We start from the raw sequence: 23,376 nt of genomic DNA, 5'->3' as shown, positions 1-23,376 counted from the left end.
GTGGTCATGAAGGGATGGACATGGTCAGAAACAATGCTCAGGCCCGTGGCATTTAAATGATGCCCAATTGGCACTAAGGGGCCTAAAGTGTGCCAAGAAAACATCCCCCACACCATTACACCACCACCATCAGCCTGCACAGTGGTAACAAGGCATGATGGATCCATGTTTTCATTCTGTTTACGCCAAATTCTGACTACCATTTGAATGTCTCAACAGAAATCGAGACTCATCAGACGAGGCAACATTTTTCCAGTCTTCAACTGTCCAATTTTGGTGAGCTTGTGCAAATTGTAGCGTCTTTTTCCTATTTGTAGTGGAGATGAGTGGTACCCGGTGGGTTCTTCTACTGTTGTAGCCCATCCGCCTCAAGGTTGTGTGTGTTGTGGCTTCACAAATGCTTTGCTGCATACCTCAGTTGTAATGAGTGGTTATTTCAGTCAAAGTTGCTCTTCTATCAGCTTGAATCAGTCGACCCATTCTTCTCTGACCTCTAGCATCAACAAGGCATTTTCGCCCACAGGACTGCCGCATACTGGATGTTTTTCCCTTTTCACACCATTCTTTGTAAACCCTAGAAATGGTTGTGCGTGAAAATCCCAGTAACTGAGCAGATTGTGAAATACTCAGACCGGCACGTCTGGCACCAACAACCATGCCACGCTCAAAATTGCTTAAATCACCTTTCTTTCCCATTCTGACATTCCGTTTGGAGTTCAGGAGATTGTCTTGACCAGGACCACACCCCTAAATGCATTGAAGCAACTGCCATGTGATTGGTTGATTAGATAATTGCATTAATGAGAAATTGAACAGGTGTTCCTAATAATCCTTTAGGTGAGTGTATATGTATGTACTATATTATATATATATATATATATATTGTAAAAGTAGGGGGCGCTAGTGCTCCCTTGAACCCTCAGGGATGACTCCAGACACCAGGTAAAAGTCCAAGACTTTTTATTATTTTTCACAGTGCACCAAGCACCTTCCACACTACTCATAAATCCACCAATAACTAACTCACACAATAAACTCTCCTCCTCGCCCAGACACTTGCTCCTCTACATCCCAGCTCAGCTTGTTGTCTGGACTGAGGCACCGCCCTTTTATAGCCCCTGACCCGGAGGTGTTCCTGTCCCAACAGTCCACAGTTCCTTATTCCTTCCGGGTCAGGGCAATCAGTCCTTTACTTCAACCCGGGAGCACGTCGTTCCTTCCCGTCACATAACCGTGGCGTACTCCCGGGTCATATGGCACAAAAGAGCCCATAAGCCCCCCCACAGCGACTCCTGGTGGCCCCCAAGGTATCCAGCAGGGCTGTGTAAAAACACTACATAGTCCATAAGGCCCTGCTGGAACTCGGGGCACGATCCTGCTGTCGGGAGAGCTCCTCCTGGCGGCCTGGGGGTGAGGGCCGGAGCACGAAGCCGGCAGTCCTCCACAATATATATTGTCACAAACTCGAACAAGAGACATAGCGAGGTTTGGGGCAGCCACCCATATATTATTTACTGGCTGCAAAATTGAAAAACAAGTGATAGCACAGGTTTACACAAATTGGAGTCCAAACCAGAACTGAGGGGATAGGGGAACGGTGGAGGCTTTTAAAGGCCAGTACAGGAAGTGACGTTCAAGGGGCCGGGACCAAAAGGGTCTTCTCTTTTGGGACTCCCCCCAACAGGACAACACACCAAAGAACAGCCCGAAGCATGATCACCGTGTTTGTGGAAGACAGCTTATTCTATGTCGGGGCAACTGCATGCTCCCAGCAGCAAATCGAGCCAACTGTGGTCACACTATAAGTGCCTGTCATTGATGGGTGATGCAGGGAACAGGATTACACTAACACAAGCCTGGCCACGGCCCTACCTGGTTGCTGTGTCTGAGTATAGGAGAGTGGTAGATCCTACTACAATAAATAACTGTATTGTTCCTGTTTCAAGCGGAATAAAGTTGATTTTCCTGAAGTACTGAGACTCAGCCTTGTGTTTTGGGGCACAAGACAGGAACTCACACGTCACTATATATATATATATATATATATATATATATATATATATATATATATATATATACATTATGGGGTGCCAAACAGACAAATACATTGATTTTCTGAATATATAAAGTCAGCGTCTGAATATATAAAGTCAAAACTTGAATATATAAAGTCATTCCCGAATATATAAAGTCAAAACTTGAATATATAAAGTCAGCGTCAGAATATATAAAGTCAAAACTTGAATATATAAACTCATTCCTGAATATATAAAGTCAAAGTCAAAATATATTGATTGAAACGACTCAGGCACATTTTTAGTAAACTAAAAAAACTGAAATAAGTTAACAAAAATGTATTCAGAAAAATAAATTAAAAAAACACTGTTCGGTTAATGTTTTGAAAATGATGCATGTGCCCTGTCCAGGATTGGTTCCTGTCTTGCGCCCAGTGTTGGCTGAGATTGGCTCCAGCAGACCCCCTGTGACCCTGTGGTCGGATTCAATGGGTTGGGAAATGGATGGATATTCCGATGCTGTCTTTATATATTCAAGTTTTGACTTTAAATATTCCAACGCTGACTTTATATACTCAGGGTTTGACTTTATATATTCGGGAATGACTTTATATATTCAGAAAATCAATGTATTTGCCAGTTTGGCACCCCATAATATGTATACTGTATATATATATATATATATATATATATATATATATATATATATATATATATATATATATATATATATATATGTATATATATACACTTTGGTCTAAACACACACTGGAATGACTATAAAGTAAGAAAATTTAAAAGAAACAAAAGTTCTGACTTGGCAGATCCAGCCACAGTGAGCCATTATGGAGACGTATTGCTGTTGGTATAAACAAGCTCCCATTGCATTTCTTGACTAACTTTGTCTATGCAGGATTCTTCAAAATGGCATTCAGTTTGTTTTTAATTCTCTCCTTTGCTAAGACCTCCAGGAGGTCCAGACTGTGTCCCATAACTGGACCCGCCCTTTTAATCCACTTGTTGATTTGGTGGGCCTCTCCTGAAGTGATGTTACCAGCACAGCACTTCACAGAGAATAAAATTTCACTGGCCATCACAGTTATGATGTAGAAGATGTGAAGGATGTCACTTCACATATTAAAGGTGGGAATAGTGATAATAATAGTGATGAGAGAAACAATTAACAGCAAACCTCAGTGTTTCACTTCACAGTAAAATTTGCAGAATAAAACTCGTTAAGTGTTCAGTGAAATTCATGCCGTTCACAAAAGAAGAGTGGTGTTTGGTTCTTGTCTAGAAGTGTTTTCATGTATTAATTCCACATACATGGCATTTAGTATGTAAATATTGATCTCCAGTGAAACAAAATTCATTTGAAGTGTGCATATCCTCAACTGGAAGAAGTCGATTGCTAGGCAACAGCAGGGTGGCGAGGGCATTTATACAGTGGCGCCTTTGTGTGCATCGAGAATTTCCTGTGGAGAAAACCCAACAAAGTGCACAATGGATCATTTTAGTGTGTCTTTTAATCAATGCACTTCACTGCTCAGTGGCAATGTCAATAAGAGGCATGAATAGAAGTATTCTGAGAAGGTGTGTGACAGGTTGCATGTGTTACGCAGCTGCAGAAAAGAACACAGGCAAATGTGTAAAGGAGGGTTTTAGGGGGCAGTAGTCCTTGATTATGCCCCAAAAAACTTTAAATCCCCTAAACACTCTTCAGTAAATTTTGTGTCTCATAGTGCTCCTTGTTTTCTATCCCAAAAACCTTGTAAACTGGCAAATAAAAACAATTTTATGTTTCACATTCCACAATTAAATTCTGTACAACAGATGCTAGTTAGTTTCATGAAACTGCACATAAATTGAAACATGGCAATTTTGCTCATCATTACTTCCTAATAAAAGCTATTACACTGTTGAATTTAAATTTCTATTGTCACATATTATATATGCTAGAAATATGTATGTTTTGTCTTTTGTCCCCTTTTGTATTATTAATATATAGCCTTGGTCAGAATGCCTCTAATCTCATAGACTTACCACTGTTTATAAGGTATTGTACCATATAACATCTCCCGACCTTCCCTTCTACATTTATAACCTCAGGCAATTAGGTGTAGTAAAAGACAAGCAGGAGATAAGTTACACTTTAAATAATGTATTATTCATAATATTAATAAATGATAACAATATGCAAAGTACATTTGAATATTAGCAACCATATAACCTGATAAATGGTGATGTGTAGTTTCAGGCAGCACAGACCCTTGTTAGTTACTTTAAATGTCTCTAGTTAAGTCCTCATTTTTGGTCAGCTTTCTTCAGAGCAGGCTGCATGCCTGTCTCAATATGTCTGCCGAGCTGTGCTCTTCATTGTGTTGCCCTTTTCAGTTCATGGTGTGTGAAATGCTATTTCATCAGATGTTTGTGAGAGAGAGAGGGGGGTAAAGCAAGCAAATTTATAGATTTTCAGTCCACACCCTACAGCCAATAGGGCATCATGGTACTTAAAGGCTTCTGATACAAGCCAATTCCAAATAGCCATATTTCAGACCAATGGGGCACAGAATACCTTCACCCCTGCCCCTAAAACCATTTGTTAAGGTAAAGCTTGCCAGCTAGGCAGTCTGGCTTTCCTGTGGGGCTTGTTTGAGAGAGTCCTGCAGACTTGTTTTCGACACTTTCCCCAACCCTATCGTAAAATTACAAAGACTTGTTCCTAAAAGGGGGGAAGGGGTTCTTAACCATCAAACCATTGCTGTTATTACCAATAATGTAACACTAATATTACATTGCTTTGTCTAAGTTACAAATAAAGACATAAAGTTTTTTATCAACTTGCAACAATATGCAACATTTTACACCACAACAATGTATCGTATCGAATTGTTATATTTTACAATGCAGACATACAATTCAATTTTCATTCCTTTCAGATTTTCATAGACGTTTACAATGTGGAGTGTACAAAAAGCTTCACAATGAAAGCTCTGCACACTATGAAAATGTTTGTATTGTGTGAGAGCTTTACTTCTAGATTACTTAGAATATAACTCGCTCAATTTACTGTCAGCTCATTCTTATATTTCATGTACATGTTACCATTGTTTTGCTTAATGTCTTCTTTTTTGATACAGGATGGAACAGTTCATCTTATTTATGGTATCCTAGCCAAGCCAGTTAAATCTCTGATGATGCTGAACCTCTCCTTGAGCGGCACTGGGATCCAAAGGGTACAACTGCTGAAACCCAACATCTCCGTCCCCAAGTTGCCTTATAATGTGATGACCATGGAAGTGCGTTCTCCAAGTGTCACTATTCCTGGCCAGGAAACCACCTATTGGTGCTACATTACAGAACTTCCAAAGAACATGCCCAAGCACCATATCGTCATGGTAAGCCAGTTATCCATTGTATTGTTTACTACTGTAAAATGACAAGATGGGGTCAGAAAGGAGTTTGGAGTCCCAGAGGATGCCCTATTTAATACAGGAGTTCAAAGAACAAAAGGAAAAGCACAAATGTGCAATGGCAGTTGTGGCCACATGGAAGGAAAGGCTTCTTGGTGGTGGAGCTCCACATTACACAGATGTTCGTTCAATAACAAATGCTGAATTCTGGTCAGTTGAGAACTTAAGTACTGATGGGACCAGAAAGAATTGCGGCTTGAGTTGTTGTAGTAGAAGCGACTTCACAGTTCATCCGAGGATTTATCTTCCACCCTAATGATGGAAATGGAGCATGTGCTGGCAATGGTGTCACACTTTTAGTCTTCCCCGCATGTTTCTTTTTTCCAAAACCCATGACATGCTCCCTCCGCAAACTGTCCTAAGTCTATTCATTGAGAGGTGGTTTTATATTCTTAATTTTCTAAGTTATGAATTTAAGGAATGTCTGATGGTCAACTGGATGAATTTTGAATTAAGTCTATTCATGTATTTTTGAACCTGCTTATTTCATTCATGGCCGTGTGTTGAGCTCAAGGTGGAAACAAACCCATCACAAAGCACATACACACACCATAAACACAGTCAATATAGAATTACCATTTAATACATGCATCTTTGGGAAATAGAGTGAAATTCACACAGATGGGAAGAATGTCCACGCCAGCAGTGCCTAAGCTAAGATTCAAACCCAGGACTCTGGAGCTGCGAGGTGTCCCCAAAACTACTGGGCCACACCATTTTCTTCATAGTAAATTTTGTAAAAATGAAATGGAAAGAGAAACAACACAGTCTTTTTAATAGCTTTTGCATATTATTTAGATGATAAAAATGTTGTGTCAACATAAACCCCTAAATCCTTGTCAGAGGTTGCATCCTGAAGCCCAGTGTCTCCGATTCTTATGTTTATAATTGACATTCCTGTTAACCAAATGTAGCACTTTGCACTTTTGCAAATTAAACTGCATTTCCCGGGCGTTCACCCAGTTCTGTAGCTCGTCCATATCTTTTTGAATTGTTTTTGCTGCCTCCTCAGCATCTGTGGTTCGTCCAAATTTAATGACATCTGCAAATTTCACAAGTTTACTAACTATTACTAGAATCTATATGATGAATATAATTCAGAAAAAGTAATGGTTTGAGGACAGGTTCCTGAGGGACCACACTCCACGTGGAGCATTCTCCTCTTATCTGTACTCTGTCTCCTGTCAGTTAACCAACTTAACATCCTGTCTTGTTGGTTACTTTTGATGCCTGCTGTCACTTCTTTCAGAATTTATCTTTGGCGTAGGACTGTATCAAAGGAATTTGTGAAGTCAAAGTAAATTATGTCACATTAGATTATTAGAACATTAGAACAATCTGGATGAGAACAGGCCATTCAGCCCAACAAAGCTTTCCAGTCCTATCCACTTAACTAATCCAAAATAACATCATGTCAAGTTTTGAAGGTAACTAAAGTTCTACTGTCTACCACACTACTTGGTAGCTTATTCCAAGTGTCTGTGGCTCTCTGTGTGAAGAAAAAACTCCTAATGTTTGTGAGCCATTTACCCTTAACAAAATTCCAACTGTGTCCCCATGTTCTTGATGAACTCATTTTAAAATAACAGTCTTGATCCACTGGCCTAGTTCCTTTCATAATTTTAAACACTTGAGTCATGTTTCATGTCAATCTTCTTTTGCTTAAACTATCTTAGACTCACCTCCTGTAATCTTGGAATCAGCCTAGTCGCTCTTCTCTGGAGTGCAGTTGCCTTTACAAAAAAAACCAAAAAAAAAACAAAACACTATCAATGTTATTTTCAAACAGGAACTTTTCCATTTATTTCTTATTATACAGTTGTTTCCATAATTTTGCATGGTACAGAAGTAAGACTTATTGACCTGTAATTACCAGGCTCCAGTTTTTCATCCTTCTTGAAGACTGGAGTCACGTTTGCATCTTCCCAGTCCTCAGGTATTTCTCCTTTCTCAAATATGCCCAATAAGGGTTTATAAATTACATCTTTCATTTTCACAGTTGGTAAAATACCATCAAGTTCAGGGGTCTTATTACTCTTCAGATGGGTCCCTGTGGAATATAAATGTAAGGTAAAAGGTACTTACTATCCAGTGGCATCAACCTCAAAGATGGAGTGGACCAACCATATTGAGCATGTTGTGGAGCTGAGGGGTGACTCTAACACCTCTGAGGATCAAGGCATGATTGAGGAGCTCCAGCTAGTCTCCTGGGGGATGTACTAACTAGGGGGCTGCAGATATGACTTAGAAACTCATTAACATGATATTTATTTCTGGTAGACGCTTGCTGTCTGTTATTCAGCCTTTGCCCAATATATTTATATTTTATTCACGGTACTTTCAACAAAACTCCCAAATATGACAACTTGCTGTTCTAATATCTAGAATTTTGTGTTCTTTCTTTAGTATGAAGCAGTAATCACTCCTGGAAATGAGGCCCTTGTTCACCACATGGAGGTGTTTCAGTGTGCTCCACAATTTGATTCGATGCCCCACTACAACGGGCCCTGTGACTCCAAGATGAAACCCCAGCGTCTCAATTACTGCCGGCATGTGCTCGCTGCATGGGCAATGGGTGCCAAGGTAACGTAGTGACAACATTCTGTTACTATTCAAATGAAGATTTTAAAAAATATATACTACCAGTAATAGTAGAAGAAAATTGCTTAGAAAGACTAACAAATGTTACAATCATTGTGAGGTCCCATTTTCAAAAACAGTAAATACTAGGGGCAGCAATACAAGCTAAAAGATAGCCAGCATTAACACACCCAGTGGACACCAACAGGTCTCTTATATACTGTAGTTCAGCCAAGTGACTGCAGTTCCAATTACTGCAGCACCTAAGAGTCATTTACAACAATAGACCCTGATATTAAAAAAGAACAAATAAATTAGGATAAAGGATCACAGGATCAAGGAACACAAAACATAAACCAAGCAAAAGCATGGATGTGGATAGAAGTAACAAACAATTTTAAAAAACCCACACACATTTTAAATGCATATTTAAATATATTCAAACAGTATTAGGGATAACCCCAAGACTCAGCTAAATGTGGATGATGTACCGATGGTGTGTGAATGTTATGTACCATCACAGAGTGTTCTCAGGCTTCATGTGGAAACTGCTGAGACATCTGAAATCCACTTCCGCAATTAAAAACAGATTTACGTGGGATGAATTGAGTCAAGGATTTTTCTTATTAGGGATAGGATTTTTTATGGATTTTAGTGTCTATAAAGGCACTATTTCCACTTTAATTTTAATAAAATGGTGCAGAATACATCACAATATATCACAGAACAGTATTGTTATACCTCATATTTTAAAACATAACAAAATCAGAATATTTTTGCATCATTTTCATCATATCAGACTTGATTTAAATCTGGTCACTACCTGAATGTAATTTGCACATTCTCTCCATGTCTGACTGGAAACTGCAGCTACTCCATCTCACAAAGACAAGCAGGTGACGTTGTGTTGCTACCTCATGTACGTTTGTGTGCTGACTGCACAGGGATGGAATTTGGCAGATCAAAGTAAAGGTAAACGGATTAGGAGAAGGCAGGGTGAAATCAAAGTCTATAAGAAGCATTAAGGTCAAAACAGACAGGACAGGAAATTCAGAAATAACTAAACCAAACCACAAATGAAAGTCTTTATCCTGAAAATATTTCAGATCTCTCCTAACCTCCCTAAAGTCTTTGTTTTGTTTTCTATCCCCATTTTTGCATGATACTGATTTTTATACCACCGCAGTAATGATGTCATGTGTCACACACACTCTTAGTTGTTGCACCCACCCAGCAACAATATAAGATCCTTCAACAAATAACTCAAAATGATGGCACCCATAAGAAAAAAACATGGCTTTGTGGGAGAACACTGATCATTTTCAAAACTGGTAAAAAAAATAATACAAACATGATAAGATGCAATACTCTAGAAATAATGTCAAAATAAAATTAGAAGACCATGGGACAGTTAAAAAATAAAAAAATAAAAAGCTGCCAGCCAGATCACGACAAAGTGAGGGTGTGTGTTAGTATGATAGATAGATAGATAGATAAATACTATATTAATCCCAAGGGGAAATTCACATAATCCAGCAGCAGTATACTGATACAAAGAAACAATATTAAATTAAATAGTAATAAAAATGAAAAGAATTAAAATAAAATTAATGTTAGCATTTACTCCCCCGGGTGGAATTGAAGAGTCGCATAGTGTAGGGGAGGAACGATCTCCTCAGTCTGTCAGTGGAGCAGGACAGTGACAAAAGTCTGTCACTGAAGCTACTCCTCTGCCTGGAGATGATCCTGTTAAGTGGATATGTTGTAATATGTATGTTGTAATATTGTGACACAAAACAGGGGTGAAAAGGCCTCAGTATGACAAAACTGCAGGCTGGGACTTCACTGACTGCTGCAGTCAGGACAGTTTTAGGCCTCAGACTGATTCGAGAACTACAGACACTATGAGGCCCGGGACCATTCTGTATTCATGCGACAAACATGACAATGTTTATTTTTACCTCTTGTGTAACTGTGCAATTAAATAATGTATTAATTGGATTCGGTAGACACTTCTAATGCCATGTGTCACTTTATCTAGAAAATGGATTCATTTTATTTTTTCAAACAAAAAAGCTGATTTCTGAAAACACAAATATATGTGAAACCAATAACAAAAGACACATACATTCTGTGGTTTGCTTTGGATGCAGAACTGAGAAACCTCAATAGTTTAGAAATTTAATAAATGCAGAGATAAACAGGCCTCAAAAGTACCAAGTCCACTGGTTTGAGAGCGGCAGCTCAGAGGTGTGTGTAATCTACGTATCAGTGCCCCAGTGAAACAGGGGTGAGACTCCTGGAAAGTGGGTGGAGTCAAAAGAGATGCTGCTGACAGAGGCATCAGCTTATGGGCCTCAGAATGTCTCAGGTGTCTGAATCTGTCCGAGGCTTCAGGCTGTCTCTTCTGCAGCTGGACTCTACTGTACTGACCAGACTAGTAACAGGCCTCACCACAGGCAACTTGGTTTTCAAACTAAAAAGGCCAGCTTCAAGGTCTGCTCAGGTCAAAAAATTACTTTTCAAACACAGACATGCTTTTCAAGGGGGAGGATAACCAAAAATCTTCTGGCTTAAAGGAAAAAGCAATGTTCTTAAAATTCAAATAATTCATTAGTTAATATACAAAAAAGCAACAAAAATGGCAAAGCTAGGAAAAATAAGAAAAAGTGTGTGTGTGTTTATGCACTAATACAGAACGTTGCTGCACCCACAACACAACAAACCACCTCAGGATCCCAAATTAGGACCCCAGCGCAGCCATGCAGTGGGTGACACCTCAGCACCACACTAGTTTGAATAGAATGGAACAGTGTGAGGCTTTTCACAGTGCCAGTCCTGCCACCAACTCCCCAGTATTCCCTTCAAGTTAGGGGATCTGCTTGCAGGAAAAAGGGATTTGCTTAAAAGGTCAACCAAAAAATAACAAGTCCAGAGACAAAACTCAGAAAAAAACAGAAGCAAAACCCACAAAGCCAGAAAAATCTGAATAACTCTTACAAAAACTGCTCTTAAAGTTTAAGGTTGATATTTATAAGTTGAAATAATTTCTGCACAAACATGGTATATATACATTTGCCACAAGAACTTGTGTTCTAAAATGAAGCATTTTCTATCAAATTTAAAACATATCTTGCTCGCACTAGCACTTTACATTGGAATTAGGAAGGCATGAAGCACCACTGGAAAATGAAAGCCTTAAAACCTACTAAATACGTCCATTTTTCAAACCAAGACAGTTAGTTGTTGCATATCAACCTGATTGCACACACATTGTAACATAGCTCAATAAACGGCAATACTATGAGACTGAGCCATTTTAAATGAAATCTAGCTGTGCATTGGCAGTTGTAGTCTCCCGCAATAACCTTTCACTCCCCTGGTGGTGTGGTTTGCTCTCAGATAATAAAATCACAATAAACTGTTTGTGCCACTGGGTTGGGATTGCTTTGATTTACCTCCGTATTTTATGTGAGAACTCACACAAGGGAACAGAAAATGTATACTTACCTGAAGAAAAACAGTACCCGAATAAATGTTAAAATGCCTATCTGCAGACCCCTCTTGTTGTAACAAACGTGTCAGAAGCACAGAGGACGTGTTTTCTTTTATTGAAACTGAAAGAGGACATATCGGGTACGTTTCATGCTTTTATATTCAGGTGGTGCTTTATACCCCTTTAATTCGAATATAAAGCGCATTTGTGGGTTATATTTGTTTTTTAATTTTTTAGAAGATCCTGGACTTGGGAACACACTTTTGCATGGCAACTGCAGATATGCCGAGTTTGTGGAGAAGTAACTTTGATTGGAAAAATACTGAACTTATTGTTTAACTCCATAGCTTTCAATAACGCTCCGTGGAGGCATCTTCTCTGAAGGTAAAGGCTGAGAGCAGCTCCTCAAAAGTGGTGTCCTGGTGGTCCTGTCTCTTGGGGTGCTACCTACAAAATACAAGGAATATAGTCAGGCGGCACGTATACATAATGCATAGTTTCTAAATAATAATTACACAAAGCAATAACAGTAATAATTCATTGTTAACTCAGAACAACACACATGACAATAAAACAAGAAGAATAATTAAGTGACTTAGCAAAGTGTGCCCGACTTGAGACCCGTGCCATGCCCAGGACTGTTTTCAGTTTTCCAGCCTTGCATCAATGCTTGCGGGGAAGGGTCAGAGCTTTCCAGAACCCTAACATTCAGTAAGTGGGTTCAGTAAGTTACTGTATGGATAAATGGTGGGATAACATTAACCAGACAAAATGACCCTCCAGGTATGGAATTGCTCCTGTTTAACCTAACTATGGTGGACAACTGACAGAATGGCAACACTTGGAAACGAAAGTGGCTCTGTTACAAAGTGAACAATGATGGTTTAATGTGTGTGATTTTCAGGCCTTTTACTATCCAGAGGAGGCCGGCTTAGCATTTGGAGGACCTTCTTCTTCCAGGTTTTTGCGTCTGGAAGTCCACTACCACAACCCTCTTCTGATAAAAGGTAACTACAATAAATCAGTAAAGTTTTCAGTAATACTCAGTATTTATCTATGGTGTTCCCTGCAGGAGACGTCCAAATTCCTCATCAAGTTTCTTCTCTCAGTTACTCTGGATATTTTTGCTGGCTCGATGTTTGAAAACTTTTTAAATGATGGCTATTGTGAAAGAGACAGCCCCCAGACTTTAATCTTTAGCCATGCCATTTAACACAATGTGCAATGGAGGGTCTTGCAAAGCTAGGAGACACTCCCCGATCACTGCCAACCCCACACTGGCATGACAGCAGTTCAAAAGTACAGAGTAATTCTGAACGTGTGGAGGGCATGAGAGCAGCCTGATGTGTGAGAGCCCAACACCCGGGCTTAGTGAGCTGGACATAATAGGCAAGGGGTCTTGGGGTGCTGGGTCAGGCGTGGAAAGGCCGATTATACTCAGTCCAGAGCAGCAGATTTTCCAAAACCTTCAGTGGTCCACTGGCAGGTGACAGGTTTCCCAGCATGCTGCTCTGCACGCTGTTCATATGATTCTGGTTAGTTTGGGTTTTTTATAGTCCTAATGGTGTCGTATTGAGAAGGTTTTGTACCTTCTAGGTTGTTTTTATTATGTAGAATTAAATTCTACCATTAGACTTCAGTTTCATTTTCTATTATCTTTTTGGTTTATTGTGCTATTTTGCTTTCTTTATTTTCATAATGTCATTTTCTTTATGTGCACATACTTCGCTTCAGGTGTATGACCTGCTCTGAAGTGCATGTGGTATGGCTGCTGGAGTGACGCCACCTACGGGGTGTCTTGTAACCATCCTTGTAAATATTGGGTTATCTACAAATAAGAACGAAAGAGGCAGCAGATTTTCTGAAACCTTCAGTGGTCCACTGGCTGGTGTCATGTTTCCCAGCATGCTTCTCTGCATGCTATTCATGTGATTCTAGTTAGTTTGGGTTTTTAATTGTCCGAATGGTGTTGTATTGAGAAGGTTTTGCACCTTCTAGGTTGTTTTTTTAATATGTAGTATTTCATTTTCTATTATCTTTTTGGTTTCTTGTACTATTTTGCTTTCTTTATTCGATGACCTGACTACCCTTTCAGTACAGATATGGTGGTGATTGCACAGTTTGGTGTCCCTCACTGGATAAAACTCTTGTCAAAAAAACAAACACTTTATTAGCTTAGCAATATTCAAAAAGTGGTTGAGGTGGCGTTTTGTGTTCCCCAGCCCTGCTTTGTTTTCGACTGCACTTTTTGGGTCATCCTTTAAATTGAAGTCATTTCAGTCTCTTTCTCCTAACCATAACCCTAGCATGGCACCTTCCGGTGAATTTCACTCTCACAAACGTCCTTGTGTTTCCCCGTATCAACGGCATTTCCACCATCCTCTTTGCCTGTTAGAAACTGTTTAGACAACATCACTGTCATCTTGAATGCACTGCCGGATCACAAGTTAACATGTACACACGTATTCCTGATCCTCAAAATCAATTAAAAGCAGAAGAAGGTGCAGCTCTGTTATCTGCTTTTATCGTTTATTTAACACATTGACTGCTGTGATATATTAACTCATAGTAATAATAATAACTAGCCAGCCCGCGGCATAGCATACGCCGCATAATCAGGCCGCTTTTTAAATGATTTTTAAGCACAGAGGAAAAAATACACGTTTGAAAAATCCGTAATTTAATAAACCACCAAGAAAAGTAACATTGCAACAATGCACGCTACTAACCAACATACAATTGTCCGTGACTGAAAACCGGAGGAGCGCTTTCTCCTTCCAAAGCGAAGGATAGTGTTTAACGGGGCTCGTTCAGTACGCACTGCCCGCTTATGTGCCCGCCCCCAACTCCCTACCAGAGTCACTTTCGTCTGTGTAAAGTCCACAAGCACCTGTGAGTCACGTTGAATGTTAATTTTCCAAACACCGCCTCAGTCGGTTTCCACTTTGATTTTTCATTGTTCTTTGCGGTTCCGGCTGCTTTTTTTTTATATATAATCCACCAAGTCACCCGACCATGGGGGGCTTTACAAAGGGCAGGGACATAATCAGTGCGAGCGTATGACCCGCACGTACTGGGAATTTCTCGTTCGTGGGGAACAATTGGAAGCCACGGTCTCCATCACGAATGGGGTTCAACGGCTTACCCACACCTCCCCGCGCCGGGTAGACACACGTTGATCCATTCAATGTAGCGCACGTGCAGTACCGGAGATACAAGTGCATCACAGACCTGGTAACGCTCAATCTCACGTGGCTGAAAGCCACTTGTCCCTCTTAAGAATTTGGACGCTGACCGCTGTTGGGTCGTGTAACTATTTAGCAGGTGGGAGTCTCGTTCGTTTTCGGAAATAACCAGCCAAATCGCTCCACCAACTGCCATGCACCACCACCCACAGAATCGATAAAGAGCTATCAATCTGTCAATCCTGTGCGTGTCCGGGCCGGGTGAGGTTTCCTGTGTTGAGTCAAATGAAGCGAAAGGCTCCACACCTGGTGGTGCCCTTCCGTCAATTCCTTTAAGTTTCAGCTTTGTAACCATACTCCCCCCTGAACCCAAAGACTTTGGTTACCCAGTTGGCTGCCAGGCGAGTCATGGGAATGACGCCGCCGGATCGCCTGTTGCGGGGCCTGCATTTGTGAAGCAGGTGAGACGGTAATGAAACAGAGGCACAGGGCTTATTGGTTTTTAAAGACTGCTTCCTTCATTGGGTTTTAACCAATGTACGGAACAAACCAACACACAATCGTCAGTGCGGCGCTCAGGGTGGAACGGGAGGAGAGGAGAAGGACATCCACTCCGCTCCCTCCGTCATGCTAGTCTGCTGATTCCTCCTTCAGTATACACTGCCTGCTCATGTGCCCACCTCCAACTCGTCACTCGAGTCGTCTTTGTACAGTCCAGATGCACCTGTGACTCACGTACACTTTTCATTGCTCTGTGCGGTTTTGGCTGCTTTTTTATATATAATCCACCAAGACACCCGACCATGGTGGGACGCATGTTTGTCACGGATGCGAATTGCTGTATGTAGCGTGTAAAACAGTTTGCTATAGTGCACGCGTCGTAAGGTCGTAACGAAAAGTCATTTTTTAAAGACTGCTCACTTCATTGTGTTTTAACCTCAGTTGTAAAGGAACGTTTTAAGGATCCCATGGGATACCCCTCGTAAACAGCTTTACACGCCGCATATGGCGATTCACCTTCGCGAGAAACATGTCTCTATTAACAGTCAACATGGGTCGGAGCTACATGTGACCTCTACGACAGACGAATATAAATGACGCTGGTTTTTCTGTGTCGTCGCGTCCGAGTTGGTGGGCGTGGCTCTGTGAGTTGTCGTCGTATCCAATGGTCTTGGAGTTGGTGGCCGTGGCTCCTTCCTGCGTGCGCCATAGGTATCTCACTTGTCAGCGGCTTAGTGAAGCCACTCCCCTTCCGGCGTGCTTTCCATGGTTGTCTTGCCTTAGTGAATTATATATATAGATTCTTTATATTTATATAGTGCTTTTCTCACAACACAAAGTGAGGTAGCGTGTGGTGAGCCACTTTAACCAGCATCAATGTGTGGCATCCACTTGGATGATGACACGGCAGCCCATTTTTTGCACCAGTAAGTTCACCACACATTAGCTGCTAGAAGGTGAAGGGATGAGAGATAGTTAGCCAATTAGAGACAGGGAATGATTAGGGAATCGTGGGGTAGATGGGTCCTTTCATCGGATTGGCTGGCCCAGCGCTGACAACTGTGGAATGGCCAAATGGGGGAGGCAGCTTGATGGCTGAGGTCTTCATGACTCTAAACAAATCCAAATCATATTATGGGATATCATCTACTGTTAAATTCTGCTCCGTACTTCTAAAATGTTTATTTTTATACTGTATTGAGGATTTGTTTTGTATTGTATTGTATTGACCCCCTTCTTTTTCACACCCACTACCTACCTGCAAAGGGGTCTCTCTTTGAACTGCCTTTCCCAAGGTTTCTTCCATTTTTTCCCTACAAGGGTTTTTTTGAGAGTTTTCCTTGTCTTCTTAAAGAGTCAAGGCCGCGGGGGTCTGTCAAGAGGCAGGGCCTATTAAAACCTGTTTTTCAATTCTTTCTTTGTTATGTTTGGATTTATTTCTGAATGATCACATAAAGAATTTTATACTAAATATATTGTCTTGGGCTTTTCAGTTTTCATCTCCTATCTTTGGGGTTTATGGAGTTTAGCCTTTTTTGGATGGGCACTTTACAAGGCCAGGGCTGCTTTGTGCTTTGAGGACTATTTTTGAGTTTTCAGGTCTGTCTAGACTTATCAGGCATCTTTTTGAGTTTCACAGACCTGGACTTCACAACAACCAGAATAAATTTATCACGTTTGGTTGGTTTATGGGATTGTGATGGTGTTTAGACATGTCAAGAACATGTGGGTACTGTCAGCTTAAGTGTGTGACATGTGAGAAGTTGTGCAAGCTGATTCTGTGTTTCAATTCCCACTAACCATTCAGGACACAATTGTGTTTTTGATTTAGTTAAAATGTCTGCAAAATGGTTGTGAACACATAAGAAGAAGAGCCGAGCTGTGGCAACAGAACCACCCACTGTATGACGTTACTTCCAAGAAATGTAATACCGGGAAGCATTGTTCAGCAGTTACAAATTCCTGGTAGCATCAAATGTTTGTACTTTTAACAGATTATCATAATGTAGTCCACTTCTTATTCTGCCTGAAGGCTGGAAGAGAACCAGAAGATGGAACATAGTTAAATCCAGAAACAATTCAAAACCTTTACACCAAAGCGTAAATACTAATTAGGAACCAAAGTCAGAAAGAAAACAGTAAGTTCATAAAGCATATATATACATATATAAATAAAATGTATTATTATTATTATTGTGTTTTATTCAAATCAAGGTTATGAATGAATTGTCACATCTGCACTTAAGTGGTCGTGCTGATGACATAAGACACAGCAATATCCGAAACAACATTCCGTGGCAACAAGGAGCAGCGTGCCAGTAACGGGAATAATAACACGCCCGTATGCCAAGCAAAACTATATTGTGGCACCGTGAAATAAATAATCACTATGATCCAAGACAAAGTATAGTGCAAATGAAATGACACAGAAGTGTTTCAGAGATATAGAAGCCCATATTTCCACATGTTCTTTTTCTTAGAAAAATGAATTCTTATTAAAATAAGTAATGTAAACATATCTTTATAATACTGAGCTTAGCTACATTAAGCCTACTGTAAAAACTGAGATTACAATTTGAGATATCGTGTTATATTTTTACTTTCCCGTATACAAAATATAGAGAAAGTATTGGAATTCTCCAAAAATTCCATTTTCGAGATTTTGATGAATCTCAACATTTTAGATCTCCCTGAGTCCGATTTAATTTCTCGTGGGGAAAGTATTGTAATCATCCAAAAATTAGATTTTGAAATTTTTGACGGATCTCAACATTTTAGAACTCCCTGAATCCGAAAATTTAATTTTTTAAATTATGTGTGTGTGTGTGTAAACATGATAACTTGAGTACACTTTCACTTCAGTCAACCAAATTTTGCATACAAGTATTTGGTACAAAACGTAGATTTCTATCAACTTTTTGACTATTTCCGCTATCCAGAAGTGGTACTTTACCTTTTATTCATGCAGCTACAAAATCCGATTTATTCAACTTTACTTTTAGAATAATTGTTCAATATATTATTCATTTGATTTGATATGTTGTTGATGGTTCTTTAATGTACAAAATACAAAAATATAAGTGTTGTCTGGTTTACTCCTCAAATATCCATCCCCATATCTGAATATACGAGAAAGTCCAGGGGAAATCACTCGCGTTTTTCTTTACTCTAAATATTTTTTTCCTGTTGCTTTTTTGTCATTTTTTGAAGATGATTAATCCTCATTGAATATAAATACATGCATGTTTTGAATCAATAATGTAACTTCAAGCTAACAGAATTTCACTGTCGCTGTTTTTTGAGCTTGCCATTTTGTAAACTTAGACATTTTTGTGGCTGTGCTGTCAGGACGTAGTGCACTATTAGTAGGTAGGGACTTGAATCCCAGAAGACCACAATGCAGGAGGTCACTTTATGACTCCACTCCACATTAAATCAGTGCCCAAGATTAAGGATTCTAACCTGAACAACTTCAGTGTCTGAGTTTTCCAAGTCTTCAGGCTTTTGTGAGCTCATAAAATCAAATAATGTACATTGTGGAACTAGCCCCGGACACAGACAGACGGACATCATTTGTTCCACCCAACACACGTTTATTCACCACAACTATATACAATATTTACAAAGTCCAGTGCACAAACCCAGTGCCTCCCAGTGCCACGGGCCTCTACAGGGTTGGGCTTCCAAGCCCCCTACCCGAGTCCACCAACAAAACCAGGGCAGGTTGCCCCCTCGTGGTCGGGAGGAGGCACCAGCCCTCCTCCAGTCCTCCCGGGCGTCCCGGCTGGGCTCCACCCTCAGCCGCAGCCGCATGCCACAGTGCCCCACTGCCAGCGAAGACCCGTCGGTCTGAGTGATACATCCGGAGAGGGCAGCACGTCCCCGTGGTGGGTCCTACTATGTACCCAGGGCCCACCACGGCACCCTGGGATGCACCACTTCGGCACGCCTTCCGTGGCCTTCACGACCCTCTGGTCTGTACCGCTCTCGCCTCCATAGCCCCCACCAGCCGGGGCACCATCCGGTCGCCAGTGGAGTGTCTTCCCGCAGAGCAGCCCATTTCAGAAGGGCAGGTTCCCAATGGGGCAGATCCAACTGCTCGTCGGGGCTTTGGTCCTGTGAAAAAACAAAAGGGAGGGCCAGGGGGCTGGCGCTCTCCCCCCATACCGACAGCCTCCGACTTGCCTGTTCGGCGCCTCCGCCGCGGGTTCCATGCCCGTCCATTCTTCATTGCCGGGACCGCTCTCGCAGGCGGCTCCTCCACCCGACCAGGATTTTCCCTCTGCCTCCGCAGAGGACGACCCATTGCCGGACGTGCATGCCCAGCGACATGTCCCTTCCTGTCGGAGGAACCGGCATACACCCCTCGGTTCCCCCTTCCTCTCATGGACACTCTGACGGTCTGGGTCTGAGCACGGCGAAAGCTCAAATCCAGCCCCATCTGCGTCCATGCAGAGTGACAGGAGACAGCCGCAGGCTTGGAGCGCAGGGTGCTAGGACCCAGGGCACTCATCAACCCTTGTCCTGCCAGCCCCTGCGATCTCGCTCTCCTTGCTCTGCACGCAGCCTGCACCACCGCGTCTGCTGTTGGAGAAATGCATACTTGCTGCCGGTCATTACTATCACAGCCGATTTCGACGACTTCTCCCTTATGCTGTACGGGGAGGGCAACACTCACCTTCCCCGCCGTACTCTTCCAGCCAAAGGCTCCAGCGTCGCACCGTTCCTCCACAGCCTGCGGCGTCTCGGATGACGCGATCGCCGTCCCCCTCAGCTTCCCCAACTCCATGGAGAGAGCACGTAGCACCTGTAATAAAGGCAACTCTACGGGCTGAAGGGACTCCTCTGGCTCGGGCAGAGCCACCAGCAAGAACAGGGAGACAGGCGTCGGTGGGCTTACCTGTCCGTCAGCCGCACACGTCGTCTGCCTCCTGTGGGCCACTCCCTCTGGCCCAATCAGGTCTCTCTCTGGCCCGGGACGGACATTCCTTGGTCCCGCCTCCAACCAATCATCGGCGGGTTCACAAGACACACCGCCCAATCTCGTGCCTGACGCAAGGAGGGACTTCCGGTCCACGGCCATCTTGTCTCCCCTTCTCCAGGTGCGGTGGCGTACCTCCTGGCAGCCTCGCAGCTGCTGCGATTTCTTGAGCTGCAGCGGCTCCGATCTTGCAGCTTCCTCTGCTGCCGCCCTCGCACTGCCGACAGCCTGTAGACCGGAGTGCTCCCGCCACGGACGCGGATCTGGATCGTCCCTGCCTGAAGAAAACAAGGGCCGACTACCGCGGGGCAGGGCACTTACCTCCCGGATCCCGTCACTCCGAGGCACCTGCCTCGGTGTGGCCTTCTGCGTTGCAACGACGGCCTGGCCGTCCTTTCCGACAGTGCGTCTCTCGGAGCCCGCTGCACTCTGGCAATGCCCGTTCTCCTTCCTCCGCACCCCATGTGGCGGAAGTGCCGGCTGCGCACCCGGAAGCCCTCTGGGTGTCTCCAGTCTTCTTCCCCCAAGCACTTCCGGGTGTGGCGGAAGTGCTGGGCTCCAGGGTTCTTCAGGCACTGGGGCGCCGCCTGGCGATGGCCACGGGTCCCTACAGGGTTGGGATTCCAAGCCCCCTATCCGAGGCCACCAACAAAACCAGGGTGGTCGCCCCCTCGTGGTCGGGAGGAGGCACCAGCCCTCCTCCAGTCTTCTTGGGTGTCCCGGCTGGGCTCTACCCTCAGCCGCATGCCACAACATCTGCCTATGATCAGCTATTAGTATGCACGAGTAATTAAGTGCAAGCGAGAACTCATATCCCCAATGTCGTAACGCGTCAGAAAATCAAATAGTGTACACCCATCCTCACATGTTCTTATATCAGTTCGAGTTGACAAGGAATTGTGAGTTGGACAATATGATGTGATTAAATTTCTCATAAGGAAGGAAAATCCTACAGCAGATGTTCATGCATAAATTAAATGTGCATATGGAGACACCTGCTAAGTGGTAGCAGTTTCAGATGATGAGTAAAGCATTTTAAAGAAAGGAACGCAGGCACTGCCACACACTCCCGTAGTGTTCCTCGACAACCTGCTTGTATTCTCATGTCTCTGGCTATCATTTAACATTCACATTTTATGTCTCTTTTGTTCATTTTTGACTCTTTAATTTATGCTTATTCTTTATGTATAACCTGTCAGTTGCTGCGAGGACCTGCCCTCCGCCCTATAAATCTGGAGGGTCTTCCACAGTTCCTGGCAGTTTATTGTGAATTCACGCTGGGGTCAGTGAGTTATTTGTGTTTTGCTATGCTTGAACTTTTGCATGTTTTGGAGTTTTGATCCTCTTCCTGTGTTTTTGACAATACTATAATTGGATTCTGTGTTAGAACTTTGTTTGACTGGAATTGCCTCTGTTACAGGCAGCTATTTTTTTCCTTTATGCCCCATGGAGCTTAATCATGATGAGAATGATTTTTATGAAGAATAAATCTTTTATTTTATAAAGAATCGATGATTACTCTTATTACTAGCCAAGGTTCCAGGGTTTGACCGTGTTATCCCCCTCTTGTGCACATTTTTGGAAGTGCTATAGGAAGAGATTGGGACTTGTCTGCTTTGGAACTCCTAGTCCGCAACATTACTAAAGTCAAAACTGAAAAAAAAAAACTGATATGCCCGTCAGAGATAATCAATATGAGACAATCAGAGAGGTGGGGTTACCAACGTGGGCAGTACACCACAGTTTATAGTCCACGACAAGTAAGCAAGCATTCTTGGCTGGGGGCAAAAGCATATTCATCAGAATGAGGATTCTGAGGGAAGTTATCAAAGGTATGTAGAGATGATTGATATTTAGTAATTTCCTATTCATATCTTTTTATAATATCATAAAATGAATGTGCTAATTACTTTTGGGAATGACCTTTGTACTTCTGAAACTCCAGTAAGTTCTCTCATCTTCACATTTTGTTGATCCATTCTAATATCATCAAATTCTTTAATACAATTTGTCAGAGGTTATATTTTTCTGACAGCTCTGGTTCCTGTTTGAGTGTTTTATTATAAGCCATCTGAGATGTGTTGAATCACTTTGTTTTTATGAATGTCCATTTTGCAGAAAATGTGGTCGAAAGGTGACAAAGTTTATCTTTTAACAAAGATATGCTATGACGGAAATCACTACCAGCAAATTACTAAGTGACGCAAACTGTTTGAATTTACGTGTGTCACAAGTGTGGAAAGATAAGAAAACAGCTGTAATTAGTCCAGATCTTGGGCATCACCTACCATATACAGTTGTGCTTGAAAGTTTGTGAAGTTTTTTAGAATTTTCTATATTTCTGCATAAATACGACCTAAAACATCATCAGATTTTCACTCAAGTCCTAAAAGTAGATAAAGAGAAACCAGTTAAACAAATGAGACAAAAATATTATACTTGGTCATTTATTTATTGAGGAAAATGATCGAATGTTGAATATTTGTGAATGGCAAAAGTATGCGAACCTCTAGGATGATCAGTTAGTTTGAAGGTGAAATTAGAGTCAGGTGTTTCAATCAATGGGATTACAATCAGGTGTGAATGGGCACCCTGCGTTATTTAAAGAACAGGAATCTGTTCTTGTGTACTAATGGAGGAAATTTAAGACCATTGTTACCCTGCCCAGGAGTGGTGGACCAACAAAGATCACTCCAAGAGCAAGACGTGTAATAGTCAGCGAAGTCATAAAGGACCCCAGGGTAACTTCTAAGCAACTGAAAGCCTCTCTCACATTGGCTAATGTTCATGTTCATGAGTCCACTATCAGGAGAACACTGAACAACAATGGTGTGCATGGCAGGGTTGCAAGGAGAAAGCCACTGCTCTCCAAAAAAAAACATTGCTGCTCGTCTGCAGTTTGCTAAAGATCATGTGGACAAACCAGAAGGCTATTGGAAGAATGTTTTGTGGACGGATGAGACCAAAATAGAACTTTTTAGTTTAAATGAAAAGCGTTATGTTTGGAGAAAGGAAAACACTGCATTCCAGCATAAGAACCTTATCCCATCTCTGAAACATGGTGGTGGTAGTATCATGGTTTGGGCCTGTTTTGCTGCATCTGGGCCAGGACGGCTTGCCTTCATTGATGGAACAGTGAATTCTG

The 23,376-nt window shown here is 41.9% G+C and overlaps 1 protein-coding gene across 1 annotated transcript in view; it reads left to right on the top strand.

Moving 5' to 3' along the window:
- dbh (dopamine beta-hydroxylase (dopamine beta-monooxygenase)) overlaps positions 1 to 23,376 on the top strand; it is a 68,897-nt gene that overhangs the window by 13,112 nt on the left and 32,409 nt on the right. The window contains exons 3-5 of the mRNA XM_039763290.1: positions 5,156 to 5,413; positions 7,895 to 8,071; positions 12,469 to 12,571. Coding sequence (XP_039619224.1) covers positions 5,156 to 5,413; positions 7,895 to 8,071; positions 12,469 to 12,571 — 538 coding nt within the window. The remainder of the gene's footprint in view (positions 1 to 5,155; positions 5,414 to 7,894; positions 8,072 to 12,468; positions 12,572 to 23,376) is intronic.

Source organism: Polypterus senegalus, chromosome 9, assembly GCF_016835505.1.
Source record: "Polypterus senegalus isolate Bchr_013 chromosome 9, ASM1683550v1, whole genome shotgun sequence".
Classification (NCBI taxonomy): domain Eukaryota; kingdom Metazoa; phylum Chordata; class Cladistia; order Polypteriformes; family Polypteridae; genus Polypterus; species Polypterus senegalus.
This window is presented reverse-complemented; position numbering and strand designations above follow the sequence as displayed.